At 47.6% G+C, this 16,184-nt stretch overlaps 1 protein-coding gene across 4 annotated transcripts in view; it reads left to right on the forward strand.

The window, feature by feature from the left end:
* SMG1 (SMG1 nonsense mediated mRNA decay associated PI3K related kinase) overlaps nucleotides 1-16,184 on the forward strand; it is a 191,035-nt gene that overhangs the window by 109,591 nt on the left and 65,260 nt on the right. For all 4 annotated transcript variants that reach the window (XM_030212828.1, XM_030212829.1, XM_030212830.1 and 1 more), the window contains 3 exons: nucleotides 8,122-8,299; nucleotides 9,222-9,383; nucleotides 10,759-10,976. In XM_030212828.1, the coding sequence (XP_030068688.1) occupies nucleotides 8,122-8,299; nucleotides 9,222-9,383; nucleotides 10,759-10,976 (558 nt within the window). The remainder of the gene's footprint in view (nucleotides 1-8,121; nucleotides 8,300-9,221; nucleotides 9,384-10,758; nucleotides 10,977-16,184) is intronic.

A 16,184-nucleotide genomic window follows, 5' to 3' on the forward strand; every position in this document is an offset into this window, starting at 1 on the left:
TCTAAGTCCATGGTCAATCTGATTCCTAAATATTTAAATGATTTATCTGCCCATCTCAAGGGAAAATCCTGAGTCCATAGTTGCTTAACTGTTAGTGATGAAGCTAGTGCTTCAGATTTAGCTAAGTTCAGCTTAAGGCCTGCATAGTCTCCATATTCTTTCAGAATTTTCATTAACGCCGAGAGGGATGCCCGTGGTTCCGTGATCATAACTAGGAGGTCGTCTGCAAAGGCCGCTATTTTGAATACTGAGCGCCCCATTTGTATCCCCTTTACTAACGGATTATCTATTATCTCTCGAATCAATGGGTCAAGAGTCAAGACAAATAGCATCGGGGATAAGGGGCACCCCTGACGAGTTCCCCTTTGTATTAAGAACTCCTCTGATTCCACCCCATTGACTCGTATTTTTGCCTTCGGCCTATGATACAGGGTCCGTACTGCCGCCAGAAACTGGCCGTCAAACCCATATTTTTCCAGCGTCGCGAACAGGAACGCCCAGTGCACTCTGTCAAAAGCCTTTTCGGCATCAAAACTGATAAGTAGAGACTGGGCGCTCCTGCGCCTCCGCATTTCCAAGGCCGCTATAATTTTCCTGAGGTTTTTAGCTATTACTCTGCCTTCTACAAAGCCTACTTGTGCCTCATGTATTAACTTTGGCAATACTCTTTTCATACGGTTAGCCATTATTTTTGCCAATAGTTTAAAATCCACATTTAGAAGAGAGATCGGACGGTATGACTCCAGATTTAATAAGTCTCTCCCCGGTTTTGGTAGCACCACTATTTGCGCCAGAGCCAGACCATCCGGCGATTGCTCCATATCTATCATTTTATTAAAATAATTGGTCAACGTTGGGGCAATGCTGTCTCCTAATATTTTATAAAATTCTATTCTTAGCCCATCTGGACCTGGTGCTTTTTGCCGTTTTCCTTGTGCTATCCCCAGTAACACTTCCTCCTCTTCAACTGGCTTGTTCATTTTGTCTCTATCTTGCTGACTGATGGATGGTAAATTTAAGTTGTCTAAATACATAGACTCTGGCAATCCTTGCTCTTCCGGTTTTGCATAGAGTGTACTATAAAATGCGGCGAAAGTTTGGCAGATTTGCTCAGCCTTATTCTCTATCTTTCCCTGTCCTCCCCGTATTTGGAGTATTTGTCTTTTACTGTCTCTTGGATTAGCCAGTCTAGCCATCAGACGCCCTGCCTTATTGCCGAATCTGTGTAGCTGATATTTGTAGTACAGCTGGGATTTAGATGCCCGCTGATGTAGCAACACGTTAAGTGCCGTCTGTGTTTCTAAGAGTTTGCTACGGTGGGCGTCTGTTTGTCTCTGTCCGTATGCTTTCCGGGCCTGACAGACCAATGCACTCAAACGCAAAATTTCTCTGTTTCGGGCTTTCTTCACATGGTGATAGTAACTAATTGTTTCCCCACGGAGTACTGCCTTTGCTGCATCCCAAAACAAAACCGGGTCTCCTACATGTTGTATGTTCAGGGTCATATAATCTTCCCATCGTTCCTTTAACTTCTCTCTGAATGTCCCATCGTTGAACAACTCTAGTGGAAACTGCCAAGAGCCGCCCTTAGATCCCGTGTCTCCCATGTTCCACTCTATACACCCATGCACGGTCTGATATCGTGTAAGGCCCTATATTTACTTCTCTGATCCCTCCAAACATAGCTTCTGATGTGAGTATGTAGTCTATTCTAGCTTGAGATGTATGCGCCCGTGCATGGTGGGTATAATCCCGCTCACCAGGATGTAGGACTCTCCACGTATCTACTAAGTCCATCATCTGTCCTAGTCGCTTCAGGCCCTTATTGGACGCCGTGTTATCACTTCTCTGCCCCCTAGAGCTGTCTATTGAGGGATCCCACACCGTGTTAAAATCTCCCCCCACTAGTGTGTAAGTTTTAGAGTGCTGGAGAAGGTGGGTTATTACTTGGTTGTAAAATTGCTTGTCATAGTGGTTTGGTGCATAGAGATTACAAATTAGGATCGTTTGACCCGCCGTCTCCACCTCCACCAACACATATCTGCCCTTTGGGTCTCTTTTAAGAAGTCGGACTGCCGCTGCCACCCCTTTCCTAATTAACACCGCCACTCCTCCTTTCTTCCCCTGTGCTGCTGCCGAAATACAGTCCTCCACCCACCATGTCTTTAACTTAGTGTGTTCTTCTTGGCTAAGGTGTGTTTCTTGCAGCAAAGCGATGTCTATTTTATGTCTCTGCAAGTGCTGTAATATTTTTGTTCTTTTAATCGGTGAGTTGATACCTCCCACATTCCAGGTGACACATCTAACCATAATCTATAGATGAGTTGTATCGTATCTGCCTCGCTACAAAACCAACTTCTCCTTGCAGAAGGGCATCCCAGCCTATGCCCCTCCATTCCTGCCATCGCTCATGATTCACCCCTTGCCCTCGATCTTTCTTTTCCCCCCGTCCATTGGTTGACCGCCTCCCCCCCTCTAATTCCCCCCTTACCCTCTTTTCCCCCCCGTTTGCCTGTTTCCTCCCTCTTCCCTTCTCATTTCCCATTCCCCCAGTCTTGTGTCCCTCAGGAAGGGACCAATCACTTTTTACGCCTCCAATCCTCCCCCCCTGTATTGGTCAGAACCTTAACATCATAACCCTGCATAATATTTCTTCATATTTACCATCATTAAAGCCATATCTTTAAGAAAAGGAAAGGAAGGGTTAAAGATAATGAAACAATTGGGAACCTCCTATACATCATCTCAATACATTATTCAAGACTCATTTTGCATGTTTTGGGAGACCCCTTATTTGCATTTCATCTATATCAGCATTGCTTTTGTTTTCATCCCTTCACTCTTCTAGACCCAACCCCCATTATATTTCTCTTCATGTTCCCCAGCAACTACAAACAGATGAATGAAAAATAGAAAGAATAACATGTCTTAAACAATTCTTTTCTCACGTCTGGAGATGCTGCCCTTGCTCCTGCTCCAGATCTTCTCTTTCTCTTTAGAGCTTATAGTTTCCAAGTCCCTCATACTTGGAGCTCTAAATTGACATTTAACTTCCCCAAACAGTCCTTGCAATTGCTGATCGGTTTCTGCTTAAGATGGGGAAGCAGTGCTGGTTTCGGTCACCTCTCCCCTCTCCAGCCGCTGTAGAAATCCTTTCGCTTCTTCCACCGATTCATAGAAATGGATTACCCCATTATGGGTGACTCTCAATCGCGCTGGGTATAGCAACGCGAAGCGGACCTTCAAATTAAATAATTGTGAGCAGATTGGGGAAAAAGCACGTCTTTTCTCTGCTACACCCACCGAGTAGTCCTGGAAGCAAAGAATCTTCTTCTGCTCATACTGCAGGGTGTTCTCGTTCCTCGCCGCTTGCAGGATCAACTGTTTGTGGGCGAAATTTAACACCTTCAGGATTATAACTCGCGGTTTAGCGGCTTGTTCTCGACGTACACCTAGTCGATGGGCTCTTTCCACTCTCAGGGGGCCGATGGTGTCTGGGAATTTTACTCTCGCCGTGAGCCAGCGCTCCAAAACCCCCACCAGATCTCTGCCTCCTATGGCCTCGGGGAATCCCACTAATCGTAAATTATTTCTTCGGGACCGGTTTTCAAGGTCCTCGATTTTTTGTTCCATCGTTTCTATTTGTTCCCGGAGTTGTTTCTGTCCGGCTTCCACTTCTGTGACCCGATCTTCCACTTGTTCGGGCCTGGAACGCTATACATTCCCGCGTTAAATCCTCCATGCGGGTCTGCAGCTTCTCTAATTTAGAGTCTATGGGTGATAATCTTCTTTCCAGAAGCTCCTCCAGTACTGTGGTCATTTCAGCCGTTATTTCGGCGACCCACGTGGATGAGACCGAGGAGCCGATCATGCTGGGTGAGGCCGCCATCTTTGGGTCCGCCGATTTCTGTCGCAAGCGTTCTTTGGCGCTTGCTTTTGTTGTCATTTCTTTACCCGGCTCCCGCAACGATTGACAGGACTTCAACCTCCCTTCCGATGTTGTTTAAGCTTGCGTTTTAGGGTTGTAAATAGCCCGAATCTTGAGGGGGCCGAGGATCGAGGTCGGAGAGCGCTTTACATGCGTCCTCTCTCCGGCATGGCGTCACGTGATCTCCGGGTTTTTTGTTTGTTTTTGTGTTAAGAAATTAAGTCCAGGCATATTTCACTTAATAGGACGTGAAACTCCCTTAATCTGTGACTTCCACACATTATTTAGTCAAGCTCAGTTGAGGAAGTTCTGATTTACTACTTTTTTGGCACACGATGGCTGAAGAGCATCTTGTGTAGCAGTCTGTAGAAAATTGTTTTTTAAATTTGCTACTTGGAATGCAGGCATTGCTTAAATCCTAAAACTTTTGGCAGTCAAACTAAATAACTTGTTACTCTAGTTTATTACTTAAGCTAGAGATTTGTTCTGTTTAAAAATTGACAGTTCACATTTTGTTTTTCTTAGTGATGCAGTGTAAAATTTGTATTCTCTCCTGAGTTATCGCGTAATGTAGTTTGAAGTAGGGTTAGCAAATGTTATCCTCCACTTCATGGTGCCCTTTTCCTCTGTCATGCTGAATTGTACTTGACTGATGATAAAGGTTCAGCATCCTGGAAGTGGGGCTTGTTTAAATTAGAACTTCCTTGTCAGCCCCCCAGAGTGGTCCAGCTGCTGACACATGGGTTACGCGCGCCCACCAGCAGATGGAAACTGAGAGCATAATTTCTTAGAAGTGTATAATAGTCATGTGCCACCTCTAGTGTTCCCTTTAAGAGGAGCGCATGAACAAGTGCTCATACATTTTAGGAGCTTCTCTCTCAGATTTTACATGGTTGCTCACAAAAATGATTTTTTTTTTGTGCTGTATATAGAAATTCATCGCTAATACTGGCGCTCAAAAATTGTTGGTTTTTAAAACTGTTGCTCATGTGGAAAAAAATTTGCACACTGGCCGCTCCTTAGAGGAAACATTGGCCACCTCATAGCCAGCCAGTAAGTCTCCAGCAGATGGTGGTCGAACAGTCTGCGGTCAGACCGGTAAGGGGATGGCTCCCTGCAGTGCGATTTTTGGACTTAAGTTCTCTAAAGAAACTTTCTGAAGACTAAAAAAAAAAAAAAAAAGTTTCATTTTTTTACCAGTTCTCTCCCTTTACATAAGAATATCCATACTGGGTCAGACCAATGGTCCATCTAGCCCAGTATCCTTGTTCCAACAATGGCCAATCTAGGTCACAAGTAACTGGCAGAAACCCCATTAGTAGCAACATTCCATGCTACCAATCCCAGAGCAAGCAGTGGCTTCCCCCATGTCCACCTCAATAACAGACTGAACATTTCCTCCAGGAACTTGTGCAAATCTTTTTTTTTTTTAACCCAGATACACTAACCGTTGTTACCACATCCTCCAGCAGCAAGTTCTAGAGCTTAACTATTCTTTGTGAAAAATTTCCTCCTATTTATTTTAAAAGTATTACCATGTAATTTCATCGAGTGTCCCCAGGTCTTGGTACTTTTTGAAAGAATAAAAAATCGATTCACTTCTACTCATTCTACGCCACTCAGGATTTTGTAGACCTCAATCATATCTCCCCTCAGCAGTCTCTTTTCCAAGCTGAAGAGGCCTAACCTCCAAGCCTTCTGGCCAGCGAGGTGGTCCTGGTGCTCTAGCACAACGTCACGGCGGTGGCGTGCATCAGTTGTTTGGGGGGGGGGGGGGGGAGACCCGGAGTACTCAGATGGTGTGAGAGGCTTCTGCTCAGCTCTCTTGGGCGGAGCGTCATCTTATGGACCTGTCTTCAGCCCATGTGGCAGGCATGGACAAATCTGCAAAGTGGATTTTCTAAATCGGCACACTCTGGATCCTGCAGAGTGGAGTGTTAGGAGGCCTTGGACACTGTGGTTCAGGCGTTGGGCTTGTCCGGTGACGAATCTGATGGTGTCAGCAGCAAATACCAAGCTGCCATGCAGTCGCAGGAGGGAGCTTCTTGCAGAAGGGATAGATGTGTTGGTCCAAATGTGGCCATTGCTTAGTCGTGTTCTCTCCTGGCCACTCATTAGTCGGGTCGTTCAGCTGATAGAGTGCCATCCAGGTGATGTGATCCTGGTCACTCTGGATTGGCCTCGTTAGCTGTGGTACGGGGATCTGGTCTGTCTGACGGGGCCCCCACATTCTGTCCGGGGAATGGACCAGCTGCTGCTTCAGGATCTGGTAGTCATGCTGGATCCATCTCCATTCTTGCTTACGGCTTGGTTCTTGAGCAGGTGAGGTTGTGGAAGAAAGGCTACTCGCCAGCGGTGATCGCTATTATGTTGATGTCTTGTCTGCAATCTACTTCTCTGGCTTATGTGCAAGTGTGGAATATCTTTGAGGTCTGGTGTCAGGACTGGGAGTTTTGCCTCTTTGGGCTTTGGTGGCACAGCTGCTGGATTATCTTCAGGGGGGCCTAAAGAAAGGTTTGGCCTTGTCCCTTCTCAGGATGCAGGTCATGACTTTGAATTCTTTTCGGGGTCCCTTGGAAGGAAAATTCTTGGCTTCCCTGCCGGCCATTCAGTGTTTCTTGAGAGCTGTGAAACTTCCCCATCCTCCATGTCTTCCAGTGGTGCCTCAGTGGGATCTCAATCTGGTCTTGTCGCCTCTGTTTTCCGCTCCTTTCGAGCCTTTGTCTGCTACACTCAAGGATCTCATGTTGAAGATGGTCTTCCTGATGGCGATTTCCTCTGCCTGTTGGATTTTGGAGTTGCAAGCTTTGTCGTGTAGGGAGCCTTTCTTGCAGGTCTTCAAGGAGAAGGTGCCTCAGCCGGTGCCCTTCTTTTTGCCCAAGGTGTTGTCCGTCTTTCAGGTCAATCAGTCGTTGTCGCTTCCATTCCTCAATGATCCGCAGGGGGACAAGGACCAGCGGCTTCTTTTCCGCTTGAATGTTCAGCGCATGGTGTTGGAGTATTTGCAGAGAACAGCGGACTTCCAGCAGTCCGATCACTTTATCCTCTTTGGAGGACACAAGGAAGCTTCAGTTTCCAAGGTGTCTATAGCATGCTGGCGCAAAGAAGCGATTGCTTTGGCCTATTTGGTCAAAGATCGGCCCATCCCTTGCTTGCTTAAAGCACATTCCACCAGAATGACAGCGGCTTCCTGGGCTGAGAGCAGCTTGGTTCCACCGCTCAACATCAGTAAGGTGGCAGTGTGGTCTTCGCTGCAATCTTTTGTTTCTCATTACAGGATTGATGTCCAGGCAAAACAGGATGCTGCGTTTGGTGTGGGGGTCCTTTCTGCAGGATTGCATGCTGCCCACCCATAGCCTGGTTACTGCTTTGGTACTCCCTTTGTGTCAGCAACTGGACCGGTCTGGAGGGCTGACAAGGAAGGTGAAATTAGTGCTTACCTGCTAACTTCCTTTCGTTTAGGCCCTCCAGACTGGTCCAGCACCTACCTGGGCGTGCAAGGTTGATAGGTGGGTGGGGGGGGGACTTCTGTCCCAGTTTCCTCTACGGAGGATTTCTTTGCCTTCGTTCAAGGCTTGTATATAGTTCTTTGTTGCGATTGCTGTTTTGTGTGGTTAAAATGGAGGGGAAAAAAAACCCAAAGAAAAATGAGAAGCGCATCTTTATGTGATGCCATGACGACCAATGGGATATTCAGTGGCTTTTCATGATGCAATCTTGGGAGAGAACTATGCACGGGAATTCTTGATACTCTGTTTTGCTTTGGTAGTTACATACTGGTTAGCTGTGAGGTGGCTCATGGCTATTATACACTTCTCAGAAATTGTGTTCTCAGTCTCCATCTGCTGGTGGGTGAGCATAACAGGGCCTAAATGAAAGGAAATTAGCAGGTAAGCCCTAATTTCACCTTCTCTAGTAAAAAAAAATATATATATATATTCTCAGTATTGTAGTCCCTTTTCATATGTATGTGAAATTTAGTGGTACTTGTAGGATATTCTAGAGTTGATTAATACACTGTTCACATACTCAGTTTTACGTTGTGTGGAATTAAGAGAGGTTGATTTAACCTCAACAAATAAAATGGCCTTTTCGGTTGTTGGCCTTCTATATGTGCTATCATTTTCAAATGCCGTTTTGTAACTAATAAAGAAAGCTTGATGTGAAAATTGGTCATGCTTACATGTTTATAGGCCCCTGTAGATGAAGATGATCCAAGGTTGCATTTAAGGAGCCCTTGTAAACAAAGCACTGATGATGTAATTGTGATGGCAACATTGAGGCTATTGAGGCTACTTGTAAAACATGCTGGAGAACTAAGACAGTATCTGGAACAAGGTCTTGAAACAACACCTACAGCTCCATGGAGAGGTACAAATTTTCAGCTTAAATGCATTAATTGAGCTATTACAAGGAAATTACTGGGGCTTTTAGAATCTCTTCCTGCTCATCTCTCTATATAAAAAGCAACACCAACGTTCTATGAAGCCTCCAGCCGGAAGTGTGAAGGGGGCGAGATATCCGGTTTCCCTATGAGTGTCTGCCCCGCCCTCTCTGTAACACAGTCAGTGAAGGAAAACAGCAGAGCACGAAATCAAATCGCTGGCTCTGTAACAGTGAAGGACTCAGAGGGGGGAGGGGAGAGAGGCCAGAGGGCAGGGACACACACACTCCCACATGCACACAGAAGAAAACATTGCTAGCCCCCGTTTCATTTGCATCAGAAACGGGGCTTTTTTACTAGTAGAATAATAATTTCCAACTTCATAAAAAATTTCTCTTGGAGTTCTGAGAACTTGAATATTGTGGAAATAACTCTGTGTCTTTTTCCTAACAATGGGTGTTAATAAACCGAACCATTCTTACTAGTATAGAAATAGTTTTTAAAAATTATTATCTTTTATCCTGCACTTTTCTTAGGCCTCCCTTGTTTTTCCTTTAAAGGCAATGGGGGGAGAGGAGGAAAGGCCTAGGTACAGAAGAGAGAATTTTTAGCAAAGGGGTGCCCAGCTTCCAAGCATGCTTCATCCTCAATTGTTCTTTACTTGGAAACTAGTCAAGTATTTTTTTTTTTTTTTTTGAGCAACACAGTTTATTCCAATAAATTCTTTGTGTGGGAAAGATGATCCAAGGGCTTTATATAGTTAATCATATTTGAATGGTGTTGGTTCTCAGCATTCTTGTGGTGACTTGTCTGAATGTTGTAGCTCTTACCTGATAGAGAGGCCACTGCATCAATAAAAATAGCTTTTAATGATTATGATGTGTTCTTAATGAATTTTTGTCGTGGTAGGTATTATCCCACAGCTCTTCTCTCGACTGAACCATCCAGAAGTATATGTTCGCCAAAGCATTTGCAATTTGCTGTGCCGAGTAGCCCATGATTCTCCACATCTCATTTTGTATCCTGCAATAGTGGGTACTATTTCACTAAGCAGTGAATCCCAGTCATCAGGTAAGGGAAGACTTGGACCTGTAAGCTTACTATATATATGCTTTCTCTTAGCTGGCTTGATACCCCACACTCCAACTGGTGACTTTCAATCTTATTCAACGGAGCCCAGATCGTTTCACCCACTTCAGGGCTTCATCAGGAACCACTCAACTTGAGCATGATTGTTGTAGGGTTAAAGATAGGACTACTTAATTCCTGAGCTGTAGCTTGGAAAGTTTGTTGTACTCAGTAATGTTCTGAGCAATTAGTTCTATTCTGAAAATTTGTGGGAAAATATACCCTATGAAAGAGAGAGAGATCACAGGCACAAAAATCTTGTGATATCAGTGCTCTGTTGGTCAGACCTTGGCAAGACCTTGGTTTCTGAGGGTATTTCCCATTTCTTTATCATTACTGATATTTACTTTTGCACAACCCTTTCACATTGTGTTTGGCTGTTTTCCAGTCCTTACAGCCTTTCACAATTGCAAAACCTGAGTTGGGAAGTTTTTTTTTTTATTTATTTTGTAGCAGGAGCAGTAGTAGTAATTTCCTTGTACAGTGATGGCAAAGGAGTGTGCCAAAATATGGCCATCAAGTTTTAATTCCTTTTATCTTGTGTAAGTGTGCTGCTGTTTAATTATATTGTATGTTTGTTTTAGTACTATTCTTTATGCAGTTCATAAAATTGTCACTTTTGGTATTTGTGGTTACTCTTCTGTTGTAGTTGTTGTTGTTGTTTGTTTGTTTGTTTTTGTAACACCTTGTCCCTCTTGCTTATTATGAGCTGAATGGCAAAATTATAGTATTTGTGATGAGGTTAATTACATCTCATTTTAGTATGACATGACTAGTAACAAATAGCAAACTTATTCAGTTGAAGCTAGTGGAGTCAGGGAAGGGCAACAAAAATAGGAATGGAGCCACCTGCCTAATGAAGACATGCTAAACAGCTTGGTGAAAAGGCATCTGAGGAGATATGATAAAAAGTTTTTATAAAGTCATGAGTAGGGTGAAACACCTAACAACGTAGTTTTTTTTTGTGGGGGGTGGGGTTCAAAAGAGGTTTGCACAAGTTTTCTGGAGTAAAAGTCCATAAAACGTATTAGCCAGATAGACTTGGGGAGAGCCATTGCTCATCCTGGAAATTAAAAGAAATAGATCTACTTTTTTGAGATCCACTGGTTACTTGTGACACCGACAGAATGCTAGGCTCAGTGGACCTTTGGTCTGACCCAGCATGGATTTACTTACATTCTTATGTGTTTAAATTGCTGATCATTGATGCCTAGTAAAGTAAATACTTTTGAACACACATTTTTCTTGTTTATCTTCCTTTTTAAAAGTTATTTTCCCTAACCCTCCTCCCTCCCCCTTTTGTCTTTTTTTCTTTTAGGGAACAAGCTATCTTCTGCCATCCCCACATTGCTGGGTAATATCCAAGGTGATGAACTGTTGGTTGGAGAATGTGAGGGAGGAAGCCCTTTAGCTTCTCAAGAGAGCAATAAGGATGAACTGAAAAATGGATTAAATGAAGATCAAGCAATGATGCAGGATTGTTACAGCAAAATTGTAGAGAAACTGTCATCTGCAAATCCAACAATGGTGCAACAGGTAGAGAATGAATTTGGTTTATAAATGTATGTATAAATATGATGTGGTAGAAATAGCATTTTATTAAGTGAATGATTCGAGTGTATCATTTTTCCATTGGTGCCGCCTTCTAATATGATGAACTAGTTGTTGTGAAATGCTTAGAGCAAACCTGATCCTGGAGTCACCCCAGCCAATCAGGTTTTCAGGATACCAACAATGAATATTTGTGAGAGATTTGCATGCAGTGGAGGCAGGACATGCAAATCTCTCAAATATTCATTGTGGGTATCCTGAAAACCTGATTGGCTGGGGTGACTCCAGGACCAGGTTTGGGAACCACTGGCATATAGAGTAAGATGTCATGAAGCTCTCTTTGTTGGGAAGCATTGCAATTAACATTTGCAGTGGGGAAACGAGCATACAATAATATAGCAAATTTAAAAGTAAGCTCATGAAGCTGCTACAGCAGCAAAACATGGGATGCAGAGGAGCCAGGACTGGAAAAATGGGAACAAGCAGCTGTGAAAAACTCTCCCTTGAAGAATTTAGCCATAAGATTACCATGAAAGGGCCCCTGTGGAAACCTTGCATTAAAGTTGTGCGCTAACGCTTAGCAGGCATAATTCTAGTTTTGCTCCCCAGTTTAGTAACCAAATATACAAATAGATCTAGAGTAAAAAAAAAAAATTGTGCATTTAATATGAGCGCACACCAGATGCATGCACACATGTCTTCACTAGAGGCAGCTAGCTATATGTTGCTTACAAAAAAATTTTATTCACACCCACAGTTGCATGTGAACACATCTGCACTTGTGCTAGAATTCTATTCTATGGCTTATATCTTTGCAATATAAATGTTTCTCCGAGGACAAGCAGGCTGCTTGTTCTCACTGATGGGTTGACGTCCTCGGCAGCCCCCTCCATCGGAAAGTTTACTAGCAAAGGCCTTTGCTAGTCCTCGCGCGCCCATGCGCACCGCGCATGCGCGGCCGTCTTCCCGCCCGAAACCGGCTCGAGCCGGCCAGTCTTCTTTCGTCCGCGCTCGGTACGGTCGTGTTACGCCGTTCGTGCCCCAGAGAGTCGACCTCGCGCGTCCTTTTCGACGTGTTTTTTGCTGTTTTTTCCTTGAAAAAGTTCGGGAAGCGCTCCGGTAGTGTTCCGGAAGACCCTTTCGGGTTTTCTGCCCTTCCCGTATTTCTCAGTTTTTGCCCCGTAAGTTTTCTTTCGTTGTCGGGGTAGGCCTCTTTTGGCCTCGGTCGAGATTTTCTCCCTCTAAATTTTGGTGCTTCAATTTTCGCCATTTCGGCTTTTGATTTCGCCGGCGTGATTTTTTCCGCCCATGACATCGAAGCCTTCCAGCGGCTTCAAGAAGTGCACCCAGTGCGCCCGGGTAATCTCGCTCACTGATAGGCACTCTGCGTGTCTTCAGTGTCTAGGGGCCCAGCACCGCCCTCAGAACTGCAGTCTGTGTTCCCTGTTACAAAGGCGGACTCAGGTAGCGAGATTAGCCCAGTGGAACGTTTTGTTCTCGGGCTCTTCGTCGGCATCGGCACCGGAGGCATCGAGTGCATCGACGTCGTCAGCGTCCGGACCATCTTCCTTGGCTGCCGCTCCATCGACTGCATCGAGGCATCGGACCTCTGCATCGGCGTCGGTGGTACCGAGACTTCGTCTGCTGATGTCGTCGGACGGAGGTGCATCGTCAGGAGTGCAGGTGAGGGCTGTCCATTCCCCTGCTGGTGGCGGTGAGCCTTCGGGTGGGTCTCCTCCTACCCTGAGGGCTCCTGCGGTACAGCCCCCCCGGGATCGACCCTCTTCGGTCTCGGCCCCGAGGAAGCGACGGATGGATTCTACGTCCTCCTCGTCGGTGCCGGGGAGCTCCGGTGACATGCTTCGGAAGAAGTCGAAGAAGCATCGACACCGGTCTCCTCCCCATGTCGGCACCGAGAGCTCTGGGTCGCCGAGGGATTCGGCACCGAGAGGACCGCTCACCCTCTGTTCAGGAGGTGTCGATGCGCTCCACTCTGGACAGCCCGGAACAGCCTCCTCGCCCGGAACAGGTTCTGACGTCGACGCCTGCATCGACCTCTCAGCCTTTCTCTGCAGCCGCTCTAAACGAGAGCCTCCGGGCCGTTCTCCCAGAGATTCTGGGAGAGCTGTTGCGCCCTACCCCTCCGGTACCGGCGGTGCTTGCGCCTCCGGTACCGTCGAGCGTGGCGCCGGCTGGCCCATCGCCCAGGTTGAGGTCCCCGATGTCGGTACCGCGTGCGGTGCCGACAGCGGCCACCTCCCAGGAAGGCTCCCCGACTACGTCGGCGGAGGGAGCTTCGCCGATGCGGGCGAGGGAGTCTACCTCTCGACGCCCCCACCGTGGACGGGGTTCCACCGAGTCGAGTAGGGCGAGGTTGCAGACGCAGGTTCGTGAACTTGTGTCTGACACCGAGGGTGAGGCCTCGTGGGAGGAAGAGGAGGACCCCAGATATTTCTCTGACGAGGAGTCTGAGGGTCTTCCTTCTGATCCCACTCCCTCTCCTGAGAGACAGCTTTCTCCTCCCGAGAGTCTGTCTTTTGCTTCCTTTGTCCGGGAGATGTCTACGGCCATCCCCTTCCCGGTGGTTGTGGAGGACGAGCCCAGGGCTGAAATGTTTGAGCTCCTGGACTATCCTTCTCCACCTAAGGAAGCGTCCACTGTTCCCTTGCACCATGTCCTAAAAAAGACATTGCTTGCAAACTGGACCAAGCCACTAAGTAATCCCCACATTCCCAAGAAGATTGAGTCCCAGTACCGGATCCATGGGGACCCAGAGCTGATGCGCACTCAGTTGCCTCATGACTCTGGAGTTGTGGATCTGGCCCTAAAGAAGGCTAAGAGTTCTAGGGAGCATGCTTCGGCGCCCCCGGGCAAAGACCCTAGAACCTTAGACTCCTTTGGGAGGAAGGCCTACCATTCTTCTATGCTCGTGGCCAAGATCCAGTCTTACCAGCTCTACACGAGCATACACATGCGGAACAATGTGCGGCAGTTGGCGGGCTTGGTTGATGCTCTTCCCCCTGAGCAAGCCAAGCCTTTTCAGGAGGTGGTCAGGCAGCTGAAGGCGTGCAGAAAATTCCTCGCCAGAGGAGTTTATGACACTTTTGATGTTGCGTCCAGGGCCGCTGCTCAAGGTGTGGTGATGCGCAGGCTCTCATGGCTGCGTGCCGCCGACCTGGAGAATAGACTCCAGCAGCGGATTGCGGACTCGCCTTGCCGTGCGGACAACATTTTTGGAGAAAAAGTCGAGCAGGTGGTAGAGTCTCTCCACCAGCGGGACACCGCATTCGACAAGTTCTCCCGCCGGCAGCCTTCAGCCTCTACCTGTACAGGTAGACGATTTTTCGGGGGAAGGAAGACTGGTCCCTATGCTTCTGGTAAGCGTAGGTACAATCCTCCTTCCCGACAGCCTGCGGCCCAGGCTAAGCCCCAGCGCGCTCGCTCTCGTCAGCAGCGTGCGCCTCAGCAAGGCCCCGCGGCTCCCCAGCAAAAGCAAGGGGCGAGCTTTTGACTGGCTCCAGCAGAGCATAGCCGACATCCAAGTGTCAGTGCCGGGCGACCTGCCGGTCGGGGGGAGGTTGAAAGCTTTTCACCAAAGGTGGCCTCTCATAACCTCCGATCAGTGGGTTCTCCAAATAGTCCGGCAGGGATACACCCTCAATTTGGCCTCAAAACCTCCAAATTGTCCACCGGGAGCTCAGTCTTACAGCTTCCAGCACAAGCAGGTACTTGCAGAGGAACTCTCCGCCCTTCTCAGCGCCAATGCGGTCGAGCCCGTGCCATCCGGGCAAGAAGGGCTGGGATTCTATTCCAGGTACTTCCTTGTGGAAAAGAAAACAGGGGGGATGCGTCCCATCCTAGACCTAAGGGCCCTGAACAAATATCTCGTAAAAGAAAAGTTCAGGATGCTTTCCCTGGGCACCCTTCTCCCCATGATTCAGCAAAACGATTGGCTATGCTCTCTGGACTTGAAGGATGCCTACACACACATCCCGATACTGCCAGCTCACAGACAGTATCTGCGATTTCAGTTGGGCACACGCCACTTCCAGTACTGTGTGCTACCCTTTGGGCTCGCCTCTGCGCCCAGGGTGTTCACAAAGTGCCTAGCTGTGGTAGCAGCGGCACTTCGCAGGCTGGGGGTGCACGTGTTCCCATATCTCGACGATTGGCTGGTGAAGAACACATCCGAGGCAGGAGCCCTGCAGTCCATGCAGATGACTATTCGCCTCCTGGAGCTACTGGGGTTTGTGATAAATTACCCAAAGTCCCATCTTCTCCCAGTGCAGAAACTCGAATTCATAGGAGCCCTGCTGGATTCTCGGACAGCTCGCGCCTATCTTCCAGAGGCGAGAGCCAACAACTTGTTGTCCCTCGTCTCGCGGGTGCGTGCGTCCCAGCAGATCACAGCTCGGCAGATGTTGAGATTGCTGGGCCACATGGCCTCCACAGTTCATGTGACTCCCATGGCCCGCCTCCACATGAGATCTGCTCAATGGACCCTAGCCTCCCAGTGGTATCAGGCCGCTGGGGGTCTAGAGGACGTGATCCACTTGTCCACGAGTTTTCTCAAATCCCTGTATTGGTGGACGATTTGCTCCAATTTGACTCTGGGACGTCCCTTCCAAATTCCTCAGCCACAAAAAGTGCTGACCACGGATGCGTCTCTCCTGGGATGGGGAGCTCATGTCGATGGGCTTCACACCCAAGGAAGTTGGTCCCTCCAAGAACGCGATCTACAGATCAATCTTCTGGAGTTGCGAGCGATCTGGAACGCTCTGAAGGCTTTCAGAGATCGGCTGTCCCACCAAATTATCCAAATTCAGACAGACAACCAGGTTGCCATGTACTATGTCAACAAGCAGGGGGGCACCGGATCTCGCCCCCTGTGTCAGGAAGCCGTCAGCATGTGGCTCTGGGCCCGCCGTCTCGGCATGGTGCTCCAAGCCACATATCTGGCAGGTGTAAACAACAGTCTGGCCAACAGACTGAGCCGGATTATGCAACCTCACGAGTGGTCGCTCAACTCCAGAGTGGTGCGCCAGATCTTCCAAGCGTGGGGCACCCCCTTGGTGGATCTCTTCGCATCTCGAGTGAACCACAAAGTCCCTCAGTTCTGTTCCAGGCTTCAGGCCCCCGGCAGACTAGCATCGGATGCCTTCCTCCTGGATTGGGGGGAGGGCCTGCTGTATG

Source organism: Microcaecilia unicolor, chromosome 8 (genome assembly GCF_901765095.1).
Source record: "Microcaecilia unicolor chromosome 8, aMicUni1.1, whole genome shotgun sequence".
In the NCBI taxonomy this organism is placed as follows: domain Eukaryota; kingdom Metazoa; phylum Chordata; class Amphibia; order Gymnophiona; family Siphonopidae; genus Microcaecilia; species Microcaecilia unicolor.